Genomic DNA, 22,500 nt, shown 5'->3' on the forward strand with positions numbered 1-22,500 from the left:
AGTCGCAACTAATAGAACAGCTGATCAGACGGACAACACCCTCTCCCTCCGCCAGAGGCTCCAGGAACTCGTCTAGACACACCTCCAGGGCGGCATCCCCTAGCCGAGCAAACAACCCTGAACTTGACCAACAGACGAGGTCTATACCCCCCACAGACCACCTCCCCCCACCGGTCCAAGCGAGACCTAGCAACCGGGAAGGAGCAGCATATCCTGTGGAGAGGCTAAACCAGAGACTACAAGCACTGGATGACCTAACTGAAGACGAAGAGGAAGAGGAGGAGAACCACGCCCGAAGACAGCACAGTACTCTACCGGACCAGGAGGTCCGGTACAGCCCAGGCTATACTCCCGCGGAGCTGCGCTACAGACCCCCGACTCTATACACGGGTGAGCACGCCGCACGACCCGCACCGAGGAACAGCACCTGGACAAGCGGGCCATGGTACACTGCCGGTACCAGCCCATACCAAGGAGCGGGAGGAGACTCGCCTAGGAGGCCTCTCCCCCAACGCTCGCCGATGTATCCACAGTCAGCGTCATACATTGGCACGCCTATGGTACCCGACTTCACCCAAGAGAACCGGGCCCAGTATACAGAACTCCGCATGTGTCTGGAGACCATGTTGGTGGATGTATTGGATGAACGCCACAAATACGCCATCCTACTGAAGCACTTAAAGGTACCCCGCGCACATAATATAGCGCTCGCCTACGCGACTTCCACCACCCCATACACAGCAGCGCTGGTAGCATTGGACCAGAGGTATGGGCGCATATGGGATTACGTGATCCAGGAGATCCGACACATCGACCGCTTACCCCCAGCAATAGACAATCGAGCACTGGACGACCTGTCCATCAGAGTGCAGTCCCTGGTAGGGATGTTGGGAGCGCAAAGAGAGAAGGGGAGGCATGAACTTTACGCCAACTCAAATGTGGAAAGGATCCTGGAGAAGCTGCCGCCCGCTCGTCAGGAGCGCTTTAGGCGGCAGAGGGACCACAGAGACCCGAATGGCCCCGAACCGAACCTCCTCGATCTAGCAGACTTCCTGGCGAGAGAAGTCAGCAGCCTACGGCTAGATACATTCGGACGGAGCACCCCTGGCTCCAGAGAAGGAACCAGACGACTAAATGATGGAAGAAGATCGGTGACTGTGATGCACCAATCGGAGTCAGTACCGAGCAGCAGGAGCCACAGTACCCCCTCCAGAACGGAGAAGTGGAAGATAGTGTGCCCCTACTGTGAGAAAGAACACTGGCTAGCGCAATGTGACTCCTTCCCCAAGCTGAACGCGGAGGAAGCAGGTCAATGGATAAAGTCCAACAAGCGCTGTTTTCGCTGTGCGCGCTCACACATGGCAGCCGAATGCCGCTTAAAGAAAAGGTGCACCAAGTGCGATGGAGCCCATCTGGACATACTTCACGACAGTAACAGACGGCGCCCTTCACCTGCACCATCCAGCCGCAAAGCGAGCGTCATGTACATCGATCCCGCCAGCAGCAGTGGAGCCCGAGTACTCCTAAAAGTAGTGCGTGTGACACTAAGCTACCAGAATAAAGTCCTGGACACTTACGCCGTCCTCGATGACGGGTCAGAGAAGACCCTGCTGCTCGCCTCCGCTGCGGCCCAGCTAGGGCTGCGGGGAAGCGAAACCCAAATGACAATTCGGACAATAAGACGAGATTTGAAGACGATAAAGGGCGAGAATGTCTCATTCTCTATCGCAGCAAGCGGCCAGCCTGAGCGACGGTACCAGATTGCAGACGCTTTCACCAGCCAAGAAATAGGACTGTCGCGGTACACATACCCCGTCGCCAAGCTGATGGAGAAATATGCACATCTGCGCAAGTTACCGATCCCGCTCATAGACAATGCTATGCCGACCCTGTTGATAGGCTCCGACCATGCAGACCTCATTGTCCCGATAGACCGGGTTCATACCGGACCCCGAGGCTGCCCTGCAGCAGTCGAGACCCGTTTGGGATGGACTCTCCAAGGCCCGCTCGCCAAATCTCTCAACCGAAGTACAGCCACTAGATGTCTCCACTCCCGAGTCACAGAGGGAGAAACCGCACTCCTGCAACACGTAGAGCGGCTATGGACCTTGGAACAAATACCCTTTAAGAACGGAAAGAAAGACATTCGCTCTAAAGATGACATTTACGCCATTCACCTCCTCGAGACAGGGACCAAGAGAGTCCCGGTCAACGGCGTGTTGAGATACGCCACGCCACTCCTGCGGCGAGAAGGAATGCCTACTTTCCACGCCAAGACAGACGCCACAGAACGGTACCTGCTGAACACGGAGCGGCGCTTAGCCAAGAACCCCGCCCAAGAGAGTGTATACCGCGCTGAGATTGAGAAGCTCATCACAGCGGGACACGTCACAAAGATGGACATTAAAGAGGCTGACCAGACCACTGAATCGTGGTACGTGCCCCACCACAAGGTCCATCACAACGGTAAAGACCGCATAGTATTTAACTGCAGCTACCAGATCGGATCCCAAAATCTGAATAAAGAGTTACTGCCCGGTCCCACACTCGGCCCCTCCCTACTCGGCGTTCTACTCCGCTTCCGCCAGGAAAAGGTGGCCATCAGCGGGGACATTAAAGGAATGTTCCTGCAGGTGAGATTAGTAGAGGCGGACAAGCCCCTGTTACGGTTCCTATGGAGAGAGAAGCCAGGAGATGAGCACCCAGCCATCTACCAATGGGAAGTCCTCCCCTTCGGAACGACGTGCAGCCCCTGCTGTGCGACATTTGCACTACAGAAACATGTAGCAGAGGACCCAGCAGCGGACGAAGAGGTCCGACACAGCGTTGCATCCACCTGGAGAGAGTGGGAGATGGAGCTCCACTCACTCCCAGGCGTTAATATGCGCCGAAGCTACTTCCCACCCACGGTGAGGCCAGAGACATGTAAAATGGACTTACACGTCTTCAGTGACGCCTCAGAGGTCGCATACGGATCAGTAGCCTACTTGCGGGCCCAAGACCAGGGGGGAGAGATCTACACAGCATTTGTCCTCGCCCGCTCGAGAATAGCCCCACGCAAGCAACAATCTATCCCACGTCTAGAGCTCTGCGCAGCCCTAGCCGGAGCGCACCTAGCCACGCTCATCCAACGTGAGCTCACCATACCGGTGTCTAGAACAATCCTGTGGTCAGATTCCACGACGGTACTCGCCTGGATCAAATCGGACTCATGCAAGTACAAAGTCTTCGTGGGAGTCAGAGTCACCGAGATTCAAGACTTAACCGAAGAGTTAACCGGAGAAACAGAGTGGCGCTACGTTGATACAAAACAGAACCCAGCTGACGTCATCACCCGGGGGATGCCCCTGGATGACCTCACCCGTCGCAATGTCTACAGTGACGGCCCCGCATTCCTAAGACTCCCGGAAGGACAGTGGCCCATGCCTATCCCGAGGGAAGCAAGTCCAGAGGAGGTGGAAAATAAGAAGTCTGTGTTCTGTGGATTGAGCACCGTAGCCTCCACCGACCCTAACATAGACGATTGCACGTCCATAGAGAGTGCACAACAAAGAACATTCCTGCGGTACCACCCGGAGTGCAAGTCCCCCGCTGATATGTCAGCAGCTAACTACGAGGAAGCAGAATTGCTTCTACTGCAGCGAGCCCAGAGAGACTCGTTCCCCGATGAATTGGCCTGTCTACAGGGAGGAAAGCCCGTCCCATCCGACAGCAGATTAATTCATCTGGCCCCCGAGAGCTACGCTCATACCCTCATCAGAGTGGGTGGTCGCCTACGCAGAGCCCCCAATCTACCGGATATCGACCCAGTTACCCCCAACACACTCCTGATGGGGCGGCTAGATCCTGCATTACCACAGACAATGTACCGGCCTGAAGAAGCGAACGGCCGACGAATGTGGAGGTACAGCCAAGTATTAGCCGACAAGTTTTGGAACAGTTTCCTACTGCACTACCTACTGTCTCTACAGACCCGCCAGAAGTGGGTAAAGGAGAGAGACAATTTGACAGAAGGAACAGTCGTCATGATTATTGATCAATCACTGCCCAGAGCTATGTGGCCGGCCGGCCGCGTAAGCAAAGTGATCACCGGTGCCGACGGCAAGGTCCGAGCAGCTGAAGTGCTCGTCCAGGGTCGCACTTACACCCGTCCCGTGGCAAGGCTCATAGAACTGCCTCGACTCCCAGACACAATCGATGATGACCATGACCCTACAACCCTATGACTTTGTGAAGTTGACTGACCCCTACAGCAAACCCTTATGTGTAAATAGACAACGCGATTAATCTGTCTCTGTTTAACTGATTAGGTCTGGGACCTATTCAGGGGGTGGCTGTTGTGAAGGGCCAGATTAAACCGAATATATATATTTATTTATATATATATATTTAATTGTATTTGTATATTCTCTAATATTCCCTGATATCCCTTGTATATTCCTTGTACAATATGCATTGAATATCCATTCTAGCCTACTGAACATCCCATAATAGTCTCCATTCTACTATTGGTCGAGACCTTGGTGCCAGGCTGCCATACCCCTCAGACCCAGTTCAAACGTACCGCTCGACATGTACGAACAAGTCCTAGTTCCGCGTAGGAATTTGGCTACCGCACCACTAATGGGACTATTTGTTCATAGTGCGTATATATACTGCGCTACTAAAGTAGGACTTTCTTTTCAGTCCAGTTTCTTACCCGCCAATAGAGTCACAGACGTAAAGCCTCCCCGCGACGCCACGTGTGGGAGTAAGGCCAAGTTCGCCTACCATCGGTATTGAGACATCGTGTATATTAATATTTGAATAGTCATATTTGGCACTATATCGTCGAGTTGGACGTAGTCTATTAAGCTAATAATAGTCTGTTAATATATAGTGCTTCGTGCGGTGAGAATACTACCGTAGTCAGTACCCCATCGTTTCGGGCAGAGAACTGGCTGCTTACCCAGGGTGGTTGACCCTATGTGAAGCTGCACCCGAGGAGCCCCAGAGCCGACGAGCGAGTGGACCTGTATACCGGATTATTCTACCGACGACAGCCCGCCTTCCCAGGCACGGATTATGCTTTGGATTCTTTGATTATTCCATGGATAAAGACCCCCGACACTGCCGTGTGTTGGAACCCCCCCCCCTGGAGAGGACGCAAGGTGAGGAGACGCTCTGCAAGACGAGGTCGCTTCACGTCTCTCCCCCGTGGACCGGAGAGAGCCGGCCCACAAAGAGTCCACCTGCTTTCATCTGTGGTCCAAGGATCGCCGGCGCATTGAACGGCACTACAGTGGGTTCACCTGGGATACCCTTGGCCGGACGAGGCAGCCGGATTCTACCCCCCCCCCCCTCCTACTCCTGTCGGCTTACAAGCGACCGGATTAACCCCCTCTAGTGTATCTAGTATAATCATTAAAGTATCATTGCTGTTATTCCTTAACTATTCCAGGTCGTATATTTACCACCTGCGCCTTCAGAGATTGGACATTCTCTATTGATATACCGACGAATACTCCTTGCCATAAAAGTGCATACTATTTCAATTCATAAATGTAATTAAGTGATTAAGTGTTTATTCTACACACCATCGCTGTGTAGGAAATAAAGACCTGTTTCTAATTCGTACATTTGTGTTGGATCCGTTTCATCTACGTGAGAGTGTTCATGATAATATATTTATGCCGTGTACTGGGTGGCCGAATATTAAGTACAAAGGTAGTGGTAGTAAGTATCATATCTAGTAATACAGTCAGGGAATTGTACCCCTCAGTTACAATAATAATAATAATAATAATAATAATAATAATAATAATAATAATAATAATAATAATAATAATAATAATAATAATAATAATAATAATAATAATAATAATAATAATAATAATAATAAAGAATAAAGAATAAAAGAAAGAGAGAAAAAAGAAAATAAAAGATCTCACCATTCAGATCACATTTGATTTTCATACCGACTAAATATTTCTTTTTTATAATTTTTCTTGAATTGATAAACACTGTTACATCCCTTAAGCTCGCTATGGAGAGAATTCCACAACTTTACACCAATAACTGAAGGACACATCTGTTTAAGTGTGGTACGTGCAAACTGATGTTTAAAATTGTATTTTCTCCTACTAAACTCACTTTCTAAATGAAAAATATTTTGTAGTTTTTCTGGCAGTGTATTATTTCTTGCCCTAAACATAATTAACATTGTTTGAAACTTAACTATGTCTTCAAGTTTAATTATTCTAGATTTAATAAATAATGTATTTGTGTGTTCTCGATAACTCACTTTATGTGTGATTCTTATGGCCCTCTTCTGTAGTATATATAATGGTTTTATATTGGTCCCATAAGTATTCCCCCATACTTCAACACAATAACTGATATAAGGTGAGATGAGTGAACATGTTATAATTATAACATGAAAATTAAATGGTAGTGAATTCATCTCTAACATCATCTCTAAGATAGACACAGCTGTTGTTACGATGGTTAACCATTCTTTAGAGCTTGACTCTCACACATATCTCAACTAGCTGCTTGTTCTCCATCTACCTGCCGGATTAATACTATCTGGGGTCTTCAGCCATGATGATCTTCCCATTTTCGAACACTAACTGGTTCCTCATTGACCATAGCTACTGCTGTGGTGTTGCACCTGCCCGTCTGCCTCTGTGACTGATGTTCTTTACCGTCTTTAACATAAAGCCTTGATTAATCCAAACATGTTGTAACTTGTTGGTTACAGATTCAGTTGCTGGATTTCTCTCATATCTGTCGTCTTTCCATTCTGGTGGTGTGGTTACTCTTTGACCACTTCATACTGCACGTATTTTCACAATTGCTTGGGTCAGTTATGGCAGTTAGATAAATACTGTAGGTCATATGTCAGATTAGAATCCATGATGTTATGAGGACATGGTGTGCACTTTCGTCCAATGAGCAAATGCTACACAATAACACGTGTTTTCAACCTTTATACAACACACGGATACACACTTACATTTGTATACTTTCTGTGAGATCCAGTACAACAACTGACACCGGTACAACCACTGACACTGGTACAACCACTGACACACAAGCGTTGCAGGGCCAAGGCTAAGAGAATAATCAAAGACTCTAGTCACCTAAACAACTGCCTCTTTGAACTGCTGCGGTCAGGCAAGCGCTACCAGAGTCTCATGGCCAGTACAGGGAGACTCAGAAGGAGCTTCTAACCCCAGGCCATCAGCATGCTCAATGACAATGACACTATGTAACAAACCATCATCTACACTCACTGCACACACATCCACATGTACACACTCACTTTAAACAAACACTCACCTTACCACTCACTTTACTCACTTTATATGTATCTATTATTAAAGAGATTTGTACTACATTCATACCTCATTTGCAACTTAGCCTACGTTTTGTACTTCATCTCATTTCTGCATTGCACCTCACTGTTACTCATTTTACTCTGTATTATATATTGTATATATGTATATTGACTGAACATTCCTTTACTTACTTTTTACTTACTTCTTAATTACTTTTTTTACTTACTTTATTTTTACTGTATGTAGCACACTCTCAGGGGCTCAAACAAGCATTTCATCATAAAGTATTGCTTTTCAGTGAGCAGCTTGTTATCTTTGAGACGCTATCATTAGACCATGTATGGTTGGTTTGTTTGACATCATTGTCATCTACATACTGTAACATGTCATAGTCCCCGACGCCACACTATCCCTACTCAGACCTACTCCTATCCGAGCTCTGGGAGGGTCATCAAAGAGAATTGATTGATTGATTGAAAATTGTATTAACAGATTGCAGAATGGGTACAGTACAGTACAGCTCAATACATACAATTGTTAAGGGGATGCAGACCAGAGAAAGACTTTCGTCTTGTTTACATCAGGGTCCCCCATTTTCAATTCATCATATATGACATACATGACATACAGATAGACAGTACTGCTACATCTATACATTTATGACATACCAGATTTTCAAATACAGTACTGTTTGTGATACGAAAAGAGTCCAGAAAAGAGAGTATATACATTTGACATAGAAACTGTACATTGGAGGATGTTGGGGGGAGGTTGGGTAGGAGGGGTGGGTGGGGGACACTGTACAACTGAACAAGCAAAACTGTACATTGGAATATTGACAAGACCATACTTGGTCATTTACTGTACATTGGGGGGGGGGGGGGGGGGGGGGGTTGTGTTAGGACATTTACAGGGGCCAGTTTAGAATTGCAGTCTCCCGTAGGTGTTTTTTGAGAGTGTTTTTGAAAGTGGGTAGTGATTCACATTCCTTTACAGCTTTGGGTAGGGCGTTCCACATTGATGTGGCATAATTGCGAAACGTGTTTAGTCCCTTGTTTGAGCCGAATCTGGGTTTAACATGATTTGTGGAGCTCCCTCTGGTGTTGTGATCGTGGTATTCACTGACCTTTGGGAAGTATTTTGACATGTACATGGGTACCTTGGTCGTGTAGTGTATCTTGTAGACCAGGCCCATTGCAAGTTGCTGTACTCTGTCGTCTACTCTAAGCCATCCTAGGTTGTCAAAGTGGGCAGGGGTGAGGTGGGTTCTAGGAGTAAGGTCAAGCAGTAGTCTGACCAGTTTGTTTTGAGATGTTTGTAATTTTGTTTTTAGCGCCTTTGAGGTGCTTTGGTACCATGAGGTGCACGCATAGTCGTAGTACCCTTGAATGAGTTCTCCTGCCAGAGTCTTCAGGGTATTCTTGTTTACCAGTGAGGAGATCCGGTACAAGAAACGTGTTCGTTGGTTGACTTTTTTTATTACATTGGATGCCATTTTGTCACAGGAAAGATTAGCCTCTAGGATGGAGCCCAGGTAGGTAATTTCATCTTTCCTTGTGACAATATTGTCACCCACTGTAACTGAGAAGCCGTCGGTCTTGCTGAGTTTGTTATTTGAACCGAAGAGAATGGACTCTGTTTTGCCCATGTGTAATGATACTTTGTTATCAGCGAGCTGCCTATTCTCAGTCCTTGCCCCACAATGGTGGAACAAACTTCCCAACACAGTTAGGACAGCCAAAACCCGTCCAATATTTTGCTGTCGCACACTTCTTCAACCATTATCTGAAAAAGATATATATAATAATAAATAAATAAATCTAACCCTAACTAACTTTACTGTCATGCACTTGTCCTAATATACTAACCTACACTGTAGCACTCAACACTTTGATGAACACTGTTACTCAGCTGATAGAGTTGTGCCCTTCCTGATGACTTGTCGTACAGAACTTGTACAGTAAGTCGCTTTGGATAAAAGTGTCAGCTAAAGGACTAAATGTAAATGTAAATGTATCCCTGCCAAGGCAAATGGACTGAGAGCCTGAATACATTGTTTTGTATCTCAGAGTTTGGCATCTCTGTGAGCCATGAGAAGAAATGGCATGAAGATGAGATGTGGCCGAGTATATAGACAACATTAGTCTGTGCATGGTGGGCTTGTTTGACATGATCATGTCGCGCGCGCACACACACACATGCGCGCATGCACACTAACAGAAGATTTCCCACGGTCTCCCGCAGCAGTTCCCTGGGAGCATCCTGACATTAAGATGATACTGTGCTGCGCTCCTCTGTAGGTTTACCCTGTGTGTGTGTGCGTGTGCGTGTGTGTGTGTGTGTGTGTGTGTGTGTGTGTGTGTGTGTGTGTGTGTGTGTGTGTGTGTGTGTGTGTGTGTGTGTGTGTGTGTGTGTGTGTGTGTGTGTGTGTGTGTGTGTGTGTCATGGCATGTGTAGGTGTCATGGCAACCCGGTCATTGTCAGCATGTGAAGGTATGCACTTTCAAAACACCTTCTACACACATGTTAGTGGTAACTGTTGTTGTGTATGGTAGTTAGGTATGAACAATTTTATACATGTTTCAACTATGTACCTGGGATTCTGTGTGTGTGTATGTGTGTGTGTGTGTGTGTGTGTGTGTGTGTGTGTGTGTGTGTGTGTGTGTGTGTGTGTGTGTGTGTGTGTGTGTGTGTGTGTGTGTGTGTGTGTTTTGAATGTAACAGCTGGCCTAAAGCAGTCATGGGAATTGGGAAGACCTCGTAAATCCTGTTGCAGGTGTCTTGTAGCCTACTGGGCATGTTTAGAGTCTGGATTACTCTGTCACCAAGGAAACTGCCATAGAATGTACCCTTGGTTACCAAGGTCACTGGTTTAAATCCTGCTACCAGTTGGGAGTGATGCTTCCCCCTTTCTCAACAGCTATTGTCAAGGTGCCTTTAAAGCAAGGCACTCAACCCACAACTCCTCCAGTGGACCTGCCTATAGTTGTTGTACTGGGCAGCTCCTGCAGTGGACCTGCCTATAGTTGTTGTACTGGGCAGCTCCTCCAGTGGACCTGCCTATAGTTGTTGTACTGGGCAGCTCCTCCCAGTGGACCTGCCTATAGTTGTTGTACTGGGCAGCTCCTCCAGTGGACCTGCCTATAGTTGTTGTACTGGGCAGCTCCTCTAGTGGACCTGCCTATAGGTGTTGTACTGGGCAGTTCCTCCCAGTGGACCTGCCTATAGGTGTTGTACTGGGCAGCTCCTCCCAGGTGTTCATGTGAAGAATGGTTCTGTGGACAAAGAGCAAGTGTACTGGGTCGACAACATATGTAACATATGTATAAATAAAGTAATAATCCCAAATATATATATATAATTATGGTTACAGACAGGGCTTGACATTAACTTTTTGGCTCACTAGCCACTGTGGCTAGTGGTTTTCCAAAGTCACTAGCCACTCAGCATTTTCACCAGCCAAAAATCACCACACTAAATAATTTTTTCATCAATACGTTCCCATTTTATAGCGTGATGATGAGTTTAAATTTCCCAGTTATTGATCGCCATCTGGTAGATCGATATGTCCATTGGTGATGCTATATTCCTTTACTGCATACTGAATTCGGCGTCGCAAAAGGTATTCCATGCGATCTGATGAAGGCATATCTTCACGCTAACAGAAAAAGTAGGCCTGAATGAAAAAAAATTACATCTGGTCTGAAAACAAGGAGTACTCCATTCTCGAGACAGCACCACTACCAGGATCTGGCCGGTAATGCACTTTTCCGAATTGTTGTGGGAGTTGTAGTATTATGTAGTATCACTTGGATTGACTTAATTATTGCCGGTGCCTTTTGTAGACTACAATGTTTTTTTTTCATAGAAAAAAAGTCACCGGCCACTGTGGCCGGTAGAATGACAGAGTTACCGGCCACAGCCGAATTCTACCAGAATTTGGCCGGTGGTCAGGTGTTAATGTCAAGTTCTGGTTACAGATAGTACTGTATCATGTGTGTCCTTTTTTTCTCCCATCCCAATTTCGCCTTGCCAATTCTCCCTTCAATTCTTCCCTCCCCTGTCTCGAACGTTGCTAGACCATGCCTTCCACTGGTCGGCTGCAGTGAGGACCAAGCCTTGCATCACGTGTCCCCTCCGGTACACGAGGAGGCAGCCTGTCGCATCTTTTCACCTGTACAGCGCGATCTCTCAGTGGCGAGGAGTAACGCGTGGGAGGCTCACGCTGCCCCCGATACTTCCTGATTCTGCTGTACAGGCGCACCAACCAACCTGTAGGAGTCGCTGTCCACAACATCCAGTCCCCACCCACCGGCTTTCCCACCCTCTAACACTGCCAATTGTGTTAGTATGAACGACCAGCCAAGCTGGTAGCAACGCCGAGAGCTGGGCTCGATACCAGCATCTCCTGCGTTAGTGGCGAGTGCCGTGCCCACTGCGCCACTCAGCCGCCTGTATCATGTAAGGAAACACTCCTTGTATTGACTGAGAAGTTGACGGTTTTACAAAGCCATAGTTACTTGACTTTCACTACTGTCATGTGAAAATCTACTAACTCCAGTATTGATTGTTTTGATGTCTCTTGTGAACTGAGGTGGCGCTATTAGTGATGTGTTTGTTTCCCTGTTCCAGATGATGGCAAGGTGGTAAAAGCGGTGTCAGTCATCAAAGACAACTGGGAGACGGAGGAGATCTTTCTAGAGGAGTTGACCGTCTTTCAGGTGAGTTTTCCCAGTGCCCTGACCTTTACAGTGTTTGGTGGATGTGTTTATCCAGAGCATCTTGGGGAGCACTGTGTTGAGAAAGAAGGTTGGGAACCTCTGCTCTACCCTGTGCTTGTATCACCAAAAAACATGGCAACAGTACTTTTATGGCTAAAAAACAAACCAAGCCTGAATGGGAGTGCTTGTTTTTGTGTATCTCAGTGCCAATCTGCTGGTCCTGCATTATAATGATGCATTGTCGGTCAGAGACCGTGCCTGTAGTTTCCAATGGAACATAGTTGACTAGAATAACTCTCTCTCTCTCTCTCTCTCTCTCTCTCTCTCTCTCTCTCTCTCTCTCTCTCTCTCTCTCTCTCTCTCTCTCTCTCTCTCTCTCTCTCTCAGCCACTCCAGGGTGGTCATGAGTCATTGACTAACTATGCCCTGCGCTGAAACAAGTCAGTGAGCTGGAACGTGGAGTAATGGGGAAATAGTTAACTAGGTCCTCTGAAGACAAAATACACCTATTAGATTATGAATTGCTCCATCAGTAGTAGCTCAATATATCTAAACCCAAAATGCAACTCTTTATTTTGCCTCATAAACCAATGATCCAATGATCAAGGTTGAATTTAAAACACTTCAAATGGATGGTGATTTCACTTCAAGCCTTCGTCTCTGGGTTTCTTAAGGGGTTTTGGGAGGAATGAGTATTACATTTACTAGTATGTGCTATTCTATTCATTTGTACAGTATCTATTAGGGATGTCCCGATCGCCTTTTTTTGCTGCCGATCCGATCCCGATCATGTGATTTTAAATATCTATCGATCCGATCGTTTCCGATCCGATCTTTCACATTAGTAATCAATTTTGACGCATTTTTGTCAAGCTGAATGTAATAACAAAAGCCTCTGCGCGCACCCCTCTGTTGCCTATAGTCCGGGGCGCGAGCGCGCCAGCGCGGAGGCTTTTGTTATTACATTCAGCCTGAGAAATGTGCTTCTGCTTCATTATGAGAAATATTAAAAGTTTCAATATATGTTTGCACATTAGTATACATTCAGTGTTCGACTTACGTAATGGTCCATTCTGGTCTGAAACGCCGACGATAATCCTCAGTCACGGCAAATAATTGACGTTATCCTCCAGGTGAAAAGTTAGTCTGAAAACTTCGCCTCCAGCCTGTCCTCCTTGCAAACATTGCAACTGGCTTGACTTTCTATTTTAAAATGCTTAGTTCCAAACCTCTGACATTAAGTCTAGCTGCTCAAGTCAGTGGATATTAACCGTGTTTCGGGAGCGACGTGCGTTGTGGCAGAACACCGGTCTAAATTAAAGGGAATGTGTTTGTTGCAATGGTGTAAATTAAAGGGAAAGTGTTTGTTGTGGACAATTATTCTGCTCTGTGTGACAATAAATACATTAATGATGATATATTATATGTAATTTAAAACCAAAACTAAGGCCTCCGTATGAGTTTAAGACGTGGACATGGTCATGTTTGTTGAATACAATTTTTTTTTTTGACTGCCGATTTTTATTATTATTTTTTCCCGATCCCCGATCCTCTGAAAAGCACGTGATCGACGCCGATCCCGATCACGTGATCGGATCGGGACATCCCTAGTATCTATTCTACTCGATTATGTCATAATCTTTCATTGGTAAACTATCTATTACTGTATGTTCTTTTGTATTCTACTCTCAAGATTCAAGATTCAAGAGGTTTATTTGTCACATACATACACAAGGCATACAGTGAAATGCGGGTGGCCATGCCCACTTTGATTGTGCAAGAATACAATAGTAAATAAAATAGAGTAGAAGATAATAAAATAGACATGATACAAGTCCTGAGATCAAATGCAATACAATGTTAAGCTATGAATTAAAGGCACTGGGTCCTATGTACCCTACTATACAATATACAGTTTTACTCTATGTCCCTATGCTATACTTGCTATACTAACTATACTATACAAGATGAACCAAGCATCCTTTGTGAAGCACTTTGGTTGACAAGTGTCATGTTTAAATGTGCTATATAAATAAATTTGATTGATTGATTGATTGATTGATTGATTGATTGAAGAACCGCAACAAGTTATTTTCTTAAAGTGACTTTTTTTCTCCTTCCTTTAAAGTGTTCTTTTCTTATGTGTTTAAAGTGACCTGTGGTGCGTTTGTGTGTGAGAGAGTGCAGAATGTGTGTTTTTGCACGCGGATTCTGCTCCGTCTTTGTGAGCTATCCACTAACGACATTGCGCGGATGAGATACCAGCGCAGACTCGCCCAATATGTGTGGCTCGCAGAGCAGTCTGCACTCTGCACTCCTGACAGCACTGTTGGCAGATATGTGTGTGTGTGTGTGTGTGTGTGTGTGTGTGTGTGTGTGTGTGTGTGTGTGTGTGTGTGTGTGTGTGTGTGTGTGTGTGTGTGTGTGTGTGTGTGTGTGTGTGTGTGTGTGTGTGTGTGTGTGTGTGTGTGTGTGTGTGTGTGTGTGTGTGTGTGTGTGTGTGTGTGTGTGTGTGTGTGTGTGTGTGTATGTGTGTGTGTGTGTGTGTGTGTGTGTGTGTGTGTGTGTGTGTGTGTGTACTTGTGTGTGGAGAGATCAGTGTTCAATGTTCTGATGGCCTGGGGGAAGAAGCTGAGCCTTAGTCTCTCTGTTCTTGCTGCGTGTATGCGGAGGTGCTTGCCTGACCGCAGCAGCTTGAACAGGCTGTTGTTGGGGTGGTGAGGGTCTTTCATTATTCTGCAGGCTAATGAAAGACCCTCACCACCCCAACAACAGCCTGTTCATCTAAGAAACAGGATATTCATCAAATAAACATAATAATAATAATAATAATAATAATAATAATAATAATAATAATAATAATAATAATAATAATAATAATAATAATAATAATAATAATAATAATAATAATAATAATAATAATAATAATAATAATAATAATAATAACTTTATTTGTATAGCACTTTTCATACAGAGGTTGCAGTTCAAAGTGCTTCACAACAGTAAAAAATACAGGTATAAGCGAACATAAAAAAGATAGACAGGTAGCAAGGTATGGTAAATCATTCAGTATAAAAATAGTTTATAAGGATTCTAAAAATTATAAAATAGAACGGACATACAACAGGGTATTTAACATACAACAGAGCAGTGCATCAGTAAGAAGTAAAAAGTGTGATAAAATAAGATAAAATTAGCATAGAACCGACACATGAATTTGATAGGCAGTGTATAAAAGTGTAGGCAGGGTAAGAATAGTGCAGGTAAGTCATTGAAATGCCTGAGCAAAGAGATATGTTTTAAGCTGTCTTTTGAAGATGTCTAGCGAGTTGGTTTCCCTGATGTTTTGGGGTAGTTTGTTCCACAGTTTTGGGGCATAGTTGATAAAGGCTGCATTACCGATCCTCTTTTGACTGTTTCTGGGAGCCTCTAGTAGTCCAGCAGCTGATGATCGCAGTGTTCTTGCTGGCGTGTAATTTATTAGAGTGTTGGTGATGTAGCAAGGTCCCTGTCCATTTAGAGCTTTGTATGTAAGGAGAAGGACCTTAAAGTCAATTCTAAATGTTACAGGAAGCCAGTGTAAAGCAGCTAAGACTGGACTAATGTGCTCTCTCCTTTTGGTTCTAGTTAGCAGTCGGGCTGCAGAGTTTTGGATTAGCTGAAGCCTCTCTGTGGTTTTCTTAGGGAGACCTGTGAAAAGTGCATTACAGTAGTCTAACCGGCTAGATATGAATGCATGAATTAGCTTCTCAGCATCGTTCTGATTAATAAATGGTCGTACTTTTGCTATATTTCTGAGACGGAAGAACGATGATTTCATTACTTTGCTAATATGAGAATTGAAGTTCAGTTCTGAATCTATGATAACCCCGAGACTAGTGACCTCAGATTTGATCCAAGGGGTTAGTCCTCCCAGGTTCTTTATTAACGTTTCTTTTTTAGTTTTGGGGCCGATAATTAGAATTTCAGTTTTGTTCTCGTTTAGTTTCAGGAAGTTCTTACTCATCCATTTATTTATTGCCAGTAAGCAGTCTGTAATGGAGCTAATCGCTGTATCATTTGGTCCAGCAGATATGTACAGTTGTGTAGTGTAACAGTGTAACAGTGTTCAAGCTCTACTACGTTCTATTCTGTTTCTTTGACTTGTACTGTATGGTATATATTCTAATGTACATTCTGATAAGTGCCCTAGTCTACAGTCTCCCCAGAACTGCATCCACATTGACAATCTTATGCATTTTGGTGGAATAATACATAAGCTTTGCTCTCATCAAACATTCTGTTCATTCCACAGAGTCCCACCCCCATCCTGAGTATGGAGCTTTCAACCAAGAGGGTAGGTCTCACTGTCTGTCTGTCTTTCTCTCTCTGTCTACCAGTCCGTCAGTCAGTCAGTCTTCCTATCGGTCTTTCAGATTAAATGGGCTATGCTAAGTTAAATATTGAACACAGCAGCTGCATTAAACACGCCTTCTTTCAAGAAATCACTACACTAAGAAGATACAATATAAAGAAAGATCTGTTCTAACAGAGTAGCCCGTCATATCAATACCAGTTAGTTGGACTCTCATGACACGTCCTCTCTCTCTCTCTCTCTCTCTCTCTTTCTCTCTCTCTCTCTCTCTCACACGCTCACACACTAGCAGCCACTTTAACATGAGCAAGCACACACTCATGCTGCACACGCCCACACTTATGGCCACTAAGGAAAGGTCACTTTAAAAATAGTATAACCTGAGATTGTATAAAATAGCACTTGTACAGAAAGACCCAGTGCCTCATCCGTAGCTAACAGTGTATTGCACTACCAAAGGACCTAGCATGTCCTCCATGCTCTGTAAATAACTTATGTACAAATACCGATATGCCCTACTATGTTACTTGTTTATTGCACAATGTTGTTTTATTGGATTATATTATATGTTGTTACTACTGTATTGCACATCGTTGCGGGCAAGACCACCCGCATTTCATTGTATACTTGTATGCTGTGACAAATAAAACTCTTGACTCTTGACTTGACTCGACTCTCTCTCTCTCTCTCCCCCTCTCTCTATCTCTCTCTCTTCTCTTCCCCCTCTCTCTATCTCTCTCTCCCTCTCTCTTCTCTCTTCTCTCCCCCCTCTCTATATCTATCTCGCTCTCTCTCTCTCCCTCTCTCTTCTCTCCCCCCTCTCTCTCTATATCTCTCTCTCCCTCTCTCTAGCTCTCTCTCCCTCCCTCCCTTCAACAGCTGCATGTGTGAAATGAGCCCACCAGTTACATAGAACTCATTATCTCAACATCATCATTAACAGCTGTGTGGTGTGTCCACTATGCTCAGTGTGGTCTAGTCTAGCACTGTGGTGACACATATGTTTCCCTCCCTCCCCCTCTCTCTCCCTCTCCTTCCATCTCTCTGTCCCTGTAGCAACAGTTGTATGTGTCCAGTGAGCTTGGCGTGGTGCAGTTGGGGCTTCAGCGTTGTGAGAGGTATGGGGAGGACTGTGCCTCGTGCTGCCTGGCCCGGGACCCCTACTGCTCCTGGGACGGACAGGCCTGCTCCCGATTCTTCCCCACCAGCAGGAGGTACACGGAGAAAACTAGGAGTGGAAAAAAGCTGTGCTGCCCTCAAAGGGATAGTTCGGATTGTTGGGACCCTAGCCCTGTTTGTTAGTTACACTGATGTTATTGATCGGTAGAGTCCTTTCTCAGCACAATCCATGCTATTCCTCATACTAGCTGTCACGACTCGACGAATTGTACCCAATGTGCAGATAATGAGAATCGGCAGACAGATCTTGTTTAAACCCAGTTTGGATATATTTAATAACAAAAGAGTAGTCAGGTATTCAGGCAGAGGTCGATACACAGGGGAGTACTCGTACAGTCCAGGGGCGTGCGCGGGACATGAGAGTCAGACAGGCAGGGGTCGATACACGGGTACAGGGTAGTCAGCCAAACAGGGGTCAAAATGGGTACAGGGTAGTCAACCAGGCAGAGATTCAAACGGGTGCAGGTCCTCATACGTTCCGGGAAAAGGCAAGGAGAGTTGTCAGGCAGGCAGGGCTTCAGAGCACGTCTATTGAGAGTCAGAGAACATGGTGAAGAGCCAGGTAGGACTGCGGGGAAGGAGGACAACAAGGGTTAGATACGGTCTAAGCACAATGGACTAGAGAACTATACGAGAGCAGAATAACACAACTAACTGGGAAATATGAAGTTATGTTCTGGCAGCCTCATGACATCTGCGGCGGGGTTATATCACTGACGTAATTGGCCCACAGACGTCAATCAGCTACTCCGCTGACAGCAGCACACCTGCACTCTACATCTGACTAACCAATCAATCAAATCCTTTATTTAACCAGATAAGCATCATTGAGATTAAAATCTCTTTTTCAAGAGCGATCTGGCCAAGCAAGGCAGAAGAAAGTTTCAACATAAAAAAGAACATCACAATAAAATACAGATAAAACATTTACATCAAGCTCCAATTTCAGGCAAGTTATCAAACAGGCAAATGATCAACCACAGTTGCACTGTCCAAGGGAACTGAGTTCGTAGGATTTTAAAATGGCTTTGAATTCTCCGAGGGTGACCAGTCCTGGTAATTTTAGGTCCTCCTGTATCTTGTTCCAAGATGAGCGGGAGAGAGAGAGAGAGAGAGAGAGAGAGAGAGAGAGAGAGAGAGAGAGAGAGAGAGAGAGAGAGAGAGAGAGAGAGAGAGAGGTAGGAACTGTGACACTAGCTCTGGATAGTTAGCTATAAACCTATGCAAAGTCAATGGGGTCAAGTTCCTGTCTTTACAAGCTGACTGAAGACAACTGAAATCTACTCCACAGTGCACCTAAAGTAGATTTCAGTTGTCTGCATACATCCGCAGTATGGCCACTACTTCGGTCTAGGAGGCTACACCACTGCTTAAAAGCAGACAGAGGCCCAGTAAGTACCATGTGAGAGGAGGGATTTATAGCAGTTATACCTTTATCTAAAGGCAGCTGTGGCTGATTCACTGCTGCTGTCAGCCATCTTTTAAATGATGAGTCTTGTGTCTCACATATCACGTAAATCGCACAAATACACACATACACACACTCACTGGCACACTGAATACATGGTTTTTCCATCAGCTGATATGTAACTGGTCTGTATGTGCGTGTGTGTGCTTGTGCGTGTGTCTGTGTGTGTGTGTCTGTGTGTCTGTATTGTTTCAGGCGGGCGCGGAGACAGGATGTGAAGTATGGCGACCCCTTAAGCCAGTGTCCAATCACAGAGGATGGTAAGGAAGGACTGACACGCTCCCATACAGATAAACTAGGCCTATTTCAACAAGGACACAGAGTGTCATAGAGGCAAAACATCAGGGCTAGAGCCAGGCAAAAGTGAGCAAACCACTCATAAGTTCTAATCAGAAAGCTCAGGGTAGTTCAAGGCAGGGCGACTGTGAGTGAGTGACTGTATGAGCTTATAAGAGACAATGCGAGAGCTTATAGGAGACAGTGGGGCAGCTTATAGGAGACAATAGGACAGCTTATAGGAGACAGTAGGACAGCTTATAGGGAGATAGAGGAGGGGAGGCACAGGAGACAGTGCTCTGCATGCAACTCCAAAGGGGTCAGATTTTGTTAGGTTTTAGCAGCAGCAGGCCACATACAGTCATGCAATAATCATACGGCAGCAGGCATTTAATTAACACCTCCAGGCGTTTAATAGCTAGGCAGCAGCTCATGACCAGAAGATTCCAGTAGGGGATAATACAAACTTCTTTCTAATCAGATAAAAACTCCCTTTCTTCTTCAATATTCTTAACAATATCATAGCAGGGGTGCCAGGGTGGCGCACCACGTAGCTGCGCTGCAGTGCAACGTGGACGTCCCGGGTTCAACTCCCGGACCCGGAGATCCTTGCTGCATGTCTTTCCCCCACGTCATCTCCCATCCTTCCTCTCTGACGGGCCTATCCGGATAAAGCAATAAATGCTCAATTATATATTTTTTTTTCATATATATATAGCATAGCAATATTACTCAGTCCATATTTTACGCCACATCAACCCTCTACCCCTGTATTGTGTTGGTTGATTTCCATTCAAAGTACTGTTCCAAAAATGATTCTCTTAAAAATAATAGTGCACTGCATAGGTAATCTGCCACAGTATGTACTCCTCTGTTGGTAATAGAAGTGAACACTCTAGTGGACAGCCTTTGTAACTACATGCATCTCAATGTCTCCTTGCAGCTGCAGTTCCCTTTTTACTTTTTTATTCAGGATACATATGGATTCTCACTGTATTACAAGCACTCATTTCAGCACTGGGGGGATCTATTATGAGTCCCACCCCAAAGATACAAAAAATTAGGAGAACTATAATTAGCAGTAACAAATTATATCCCTGAACGACAGAGTCTGGGGGATATTATGGATGAACCCTATTGATTTTGGTGACCCAATGATCTTGCCTCTAGCGCCACCATCAGTCCAAACATTAAATGTTTTATTGTGAATGTGATAATGAATGAATGAATGAATTGTATTTGTATAGCGCTTTTCCAAACAAAGTTACAAAGTGCTTTACAGACATGTTAAAAACAGCAAACAGCTAACATCAGCAAAGGCGAAAGAATTAAATAGAAAATAAAACAAGAGAAAAAGAGACAAAAAACATTTCAAACAGTATTTGTAGTCAGATTGATAAAACAGTTTAAGCAATCAGAGCTGACCTAAATCCATAACCTTAGGAAAAACATTTAATATACAGATGTGTTTTTAAAAGTGACTTAAAAGAGAACACTGACTCAAAGAGGTTTTTCTGTGTGGAATCTGGGGACTAACATCTTCAAATGTGTCATTTATTTTAGATAATTGATGGACCAAGCCATTTGACCACCAGATCCAATCAAAATTCAGAAGAACGCATGATAAACCGGAAATTATTCGACTTGAGGCCTGTGACGTTCTGAGTCATCTTGCCTCATGGTGGCGCTGTTCTCATGAAACTAAAAACATGAACTACTGTACTCCTCATGGTGGCGCTGTTCTAATGAAACTAAAAACATGAACTACTGTACTCCTCATGGTGGCGCTATTCTCATAAAACTAAAAACATGAACTACTGTACTCCTCATGGTGGCGCTGTTCTCATAAAACTAAAAACATGAACTACTGTACTCCTCTTGGTGGCGCTGTTCTCATAAAACTAAAAACATGAACTACTGTACTCCTCATGGTGGCGCTGTTCTCATAAAACTAAAAACATGAACTACTGTACTCCTCTTGGTGGCGCTGTTCTCATAAAACTAAAAACATGAACTACTGTACTCCTCATGGTGGCGCTGTTCTCATAAAACTAAAAACATGAACTACTGTACTTCTCTTGGTGGCGCTGTTCTCATGAAACTAAGTAAGAACATGAACAGTACTACTGTACGCCTCTTGGTGGCGTTATTCTCATAAAACTAAAAACATGAACTACTGTACTCCTCTTGGTGGCACTGTTCTCATGAAACTAAAAACATGAACTACTCTTCAACGGCTCGGATTAGGGGCGTGGTTAAAAGATGGACTGAGAATTAGGGCAGTTCGGGGATACACTCGCTGTTGGTCACATGTCTAGATTGAAATTTACTTCTTTCCCTTTCCCTATTTATGGAACGTGTTTTAACTTGTCCCCCTGGTCTCTGTCTGTCTGTGTCAGATGCAGAGTCTGTGGAGGCTAAGGTGGTGTACGCTGTTGAAGGGAACTCTACTTTCTTGGAGTGTGTTCCTCGGTCTCCGCAGGCCGAGATCAGGTGGACCGTGCGGGACACACAGACCCAGCAGCATCAATCTCTCAGTCACCCACAAGACAACAGAGAGGTAAGTACAGGGCTATTTCTGATTTCGCACAATCTACAAACTTGCTGAGTGGGCAGGCGCACACCTTCCCCGGAGAGGTACTGGCCATGGCACAGTAGAGTCCCACTCTTAGCCTTGATGCTACAATTGACCAATCTCAAACCCTGTACCCTTTTCTTGATCCTCCAGTCACAACTGTTGCAACCCCGTCCCCTTTTCTTGATCCTCCAATCACAACTGTTGCAACCCCGTCCCCTTTTATTGATCCTCATCAAGAAAAGGGGACAGGGTTTGAGATCGGTCGATTGGACCTGCAGGGCCACCTAGAGTCTGACTGACTGACTGAGTAAATGTTGTGAATGATAAGGATAATGTAGCCATATGAACTATCTTTCTCTCTCCTTTTCATCCCCCCGCCTGTCAGATTCCTCAGATTAGCGATGACGAGCGCACCCTGCACATGAAACGAGGGTTGCTGGTTCAACGCCTGGAGCTGGCCGACATGGGCCTCTACACCTGCACCAGCCAGGAGCACTCGTACAGCCAGGTCCTGGCCCGTTACGTTCTCCATGTCATCCCTAACCACAACCTCAGAGGTCCTGCTCACCACCAGCAAAACCACAGTCCAAATCATCCAGGGC

At 45.2% G+C, this 22,500-nt stretch overlaps 1 protein-coding gene across 1 annotated transcript in view; it reads left to right on the top strand.

The window, feature by feature from the left end:
* The window catches only part of LOC311230781 (semaphorin-3D-like), a 207,608-nt gene that overhangs the window by 183,488 nt on the left and 1,620 nt on the right, over nt 1-22,500 (top strand). Inside the window, 5 exon segments of the mRNA XM_084317140.1 lie at nt 16,338-16,379; nt 17,454-17,611; nt 19,240-19,304; nt 21,720-21,880; nt 22,284-22,500. The exon segment at nt 22,284-22,500 is cut by the window's right edge and continues 1,620 nt beyond it. Coding sequence (XP_084173266.1) covers nt 16,338-16,379; nt 17,454-17,611; nt 19,240-19,304; nt 21,720-21,880; nt 22,284-22,500 — 643 coding nt within the window.

The sequence above is a fragment of the Notolepis coatsorum genome (genome assembly GCF_963971535.1).
Source record: "Notolepis coatsorum genome assembly, chromosome: 6".
NCBI classification, from domain to species: Eukaryota; Metazoa; Chordata; class Actinopteri; order Aulopiformes; family Paralepididae; genus Notolepis; species Notolepis coatsorum.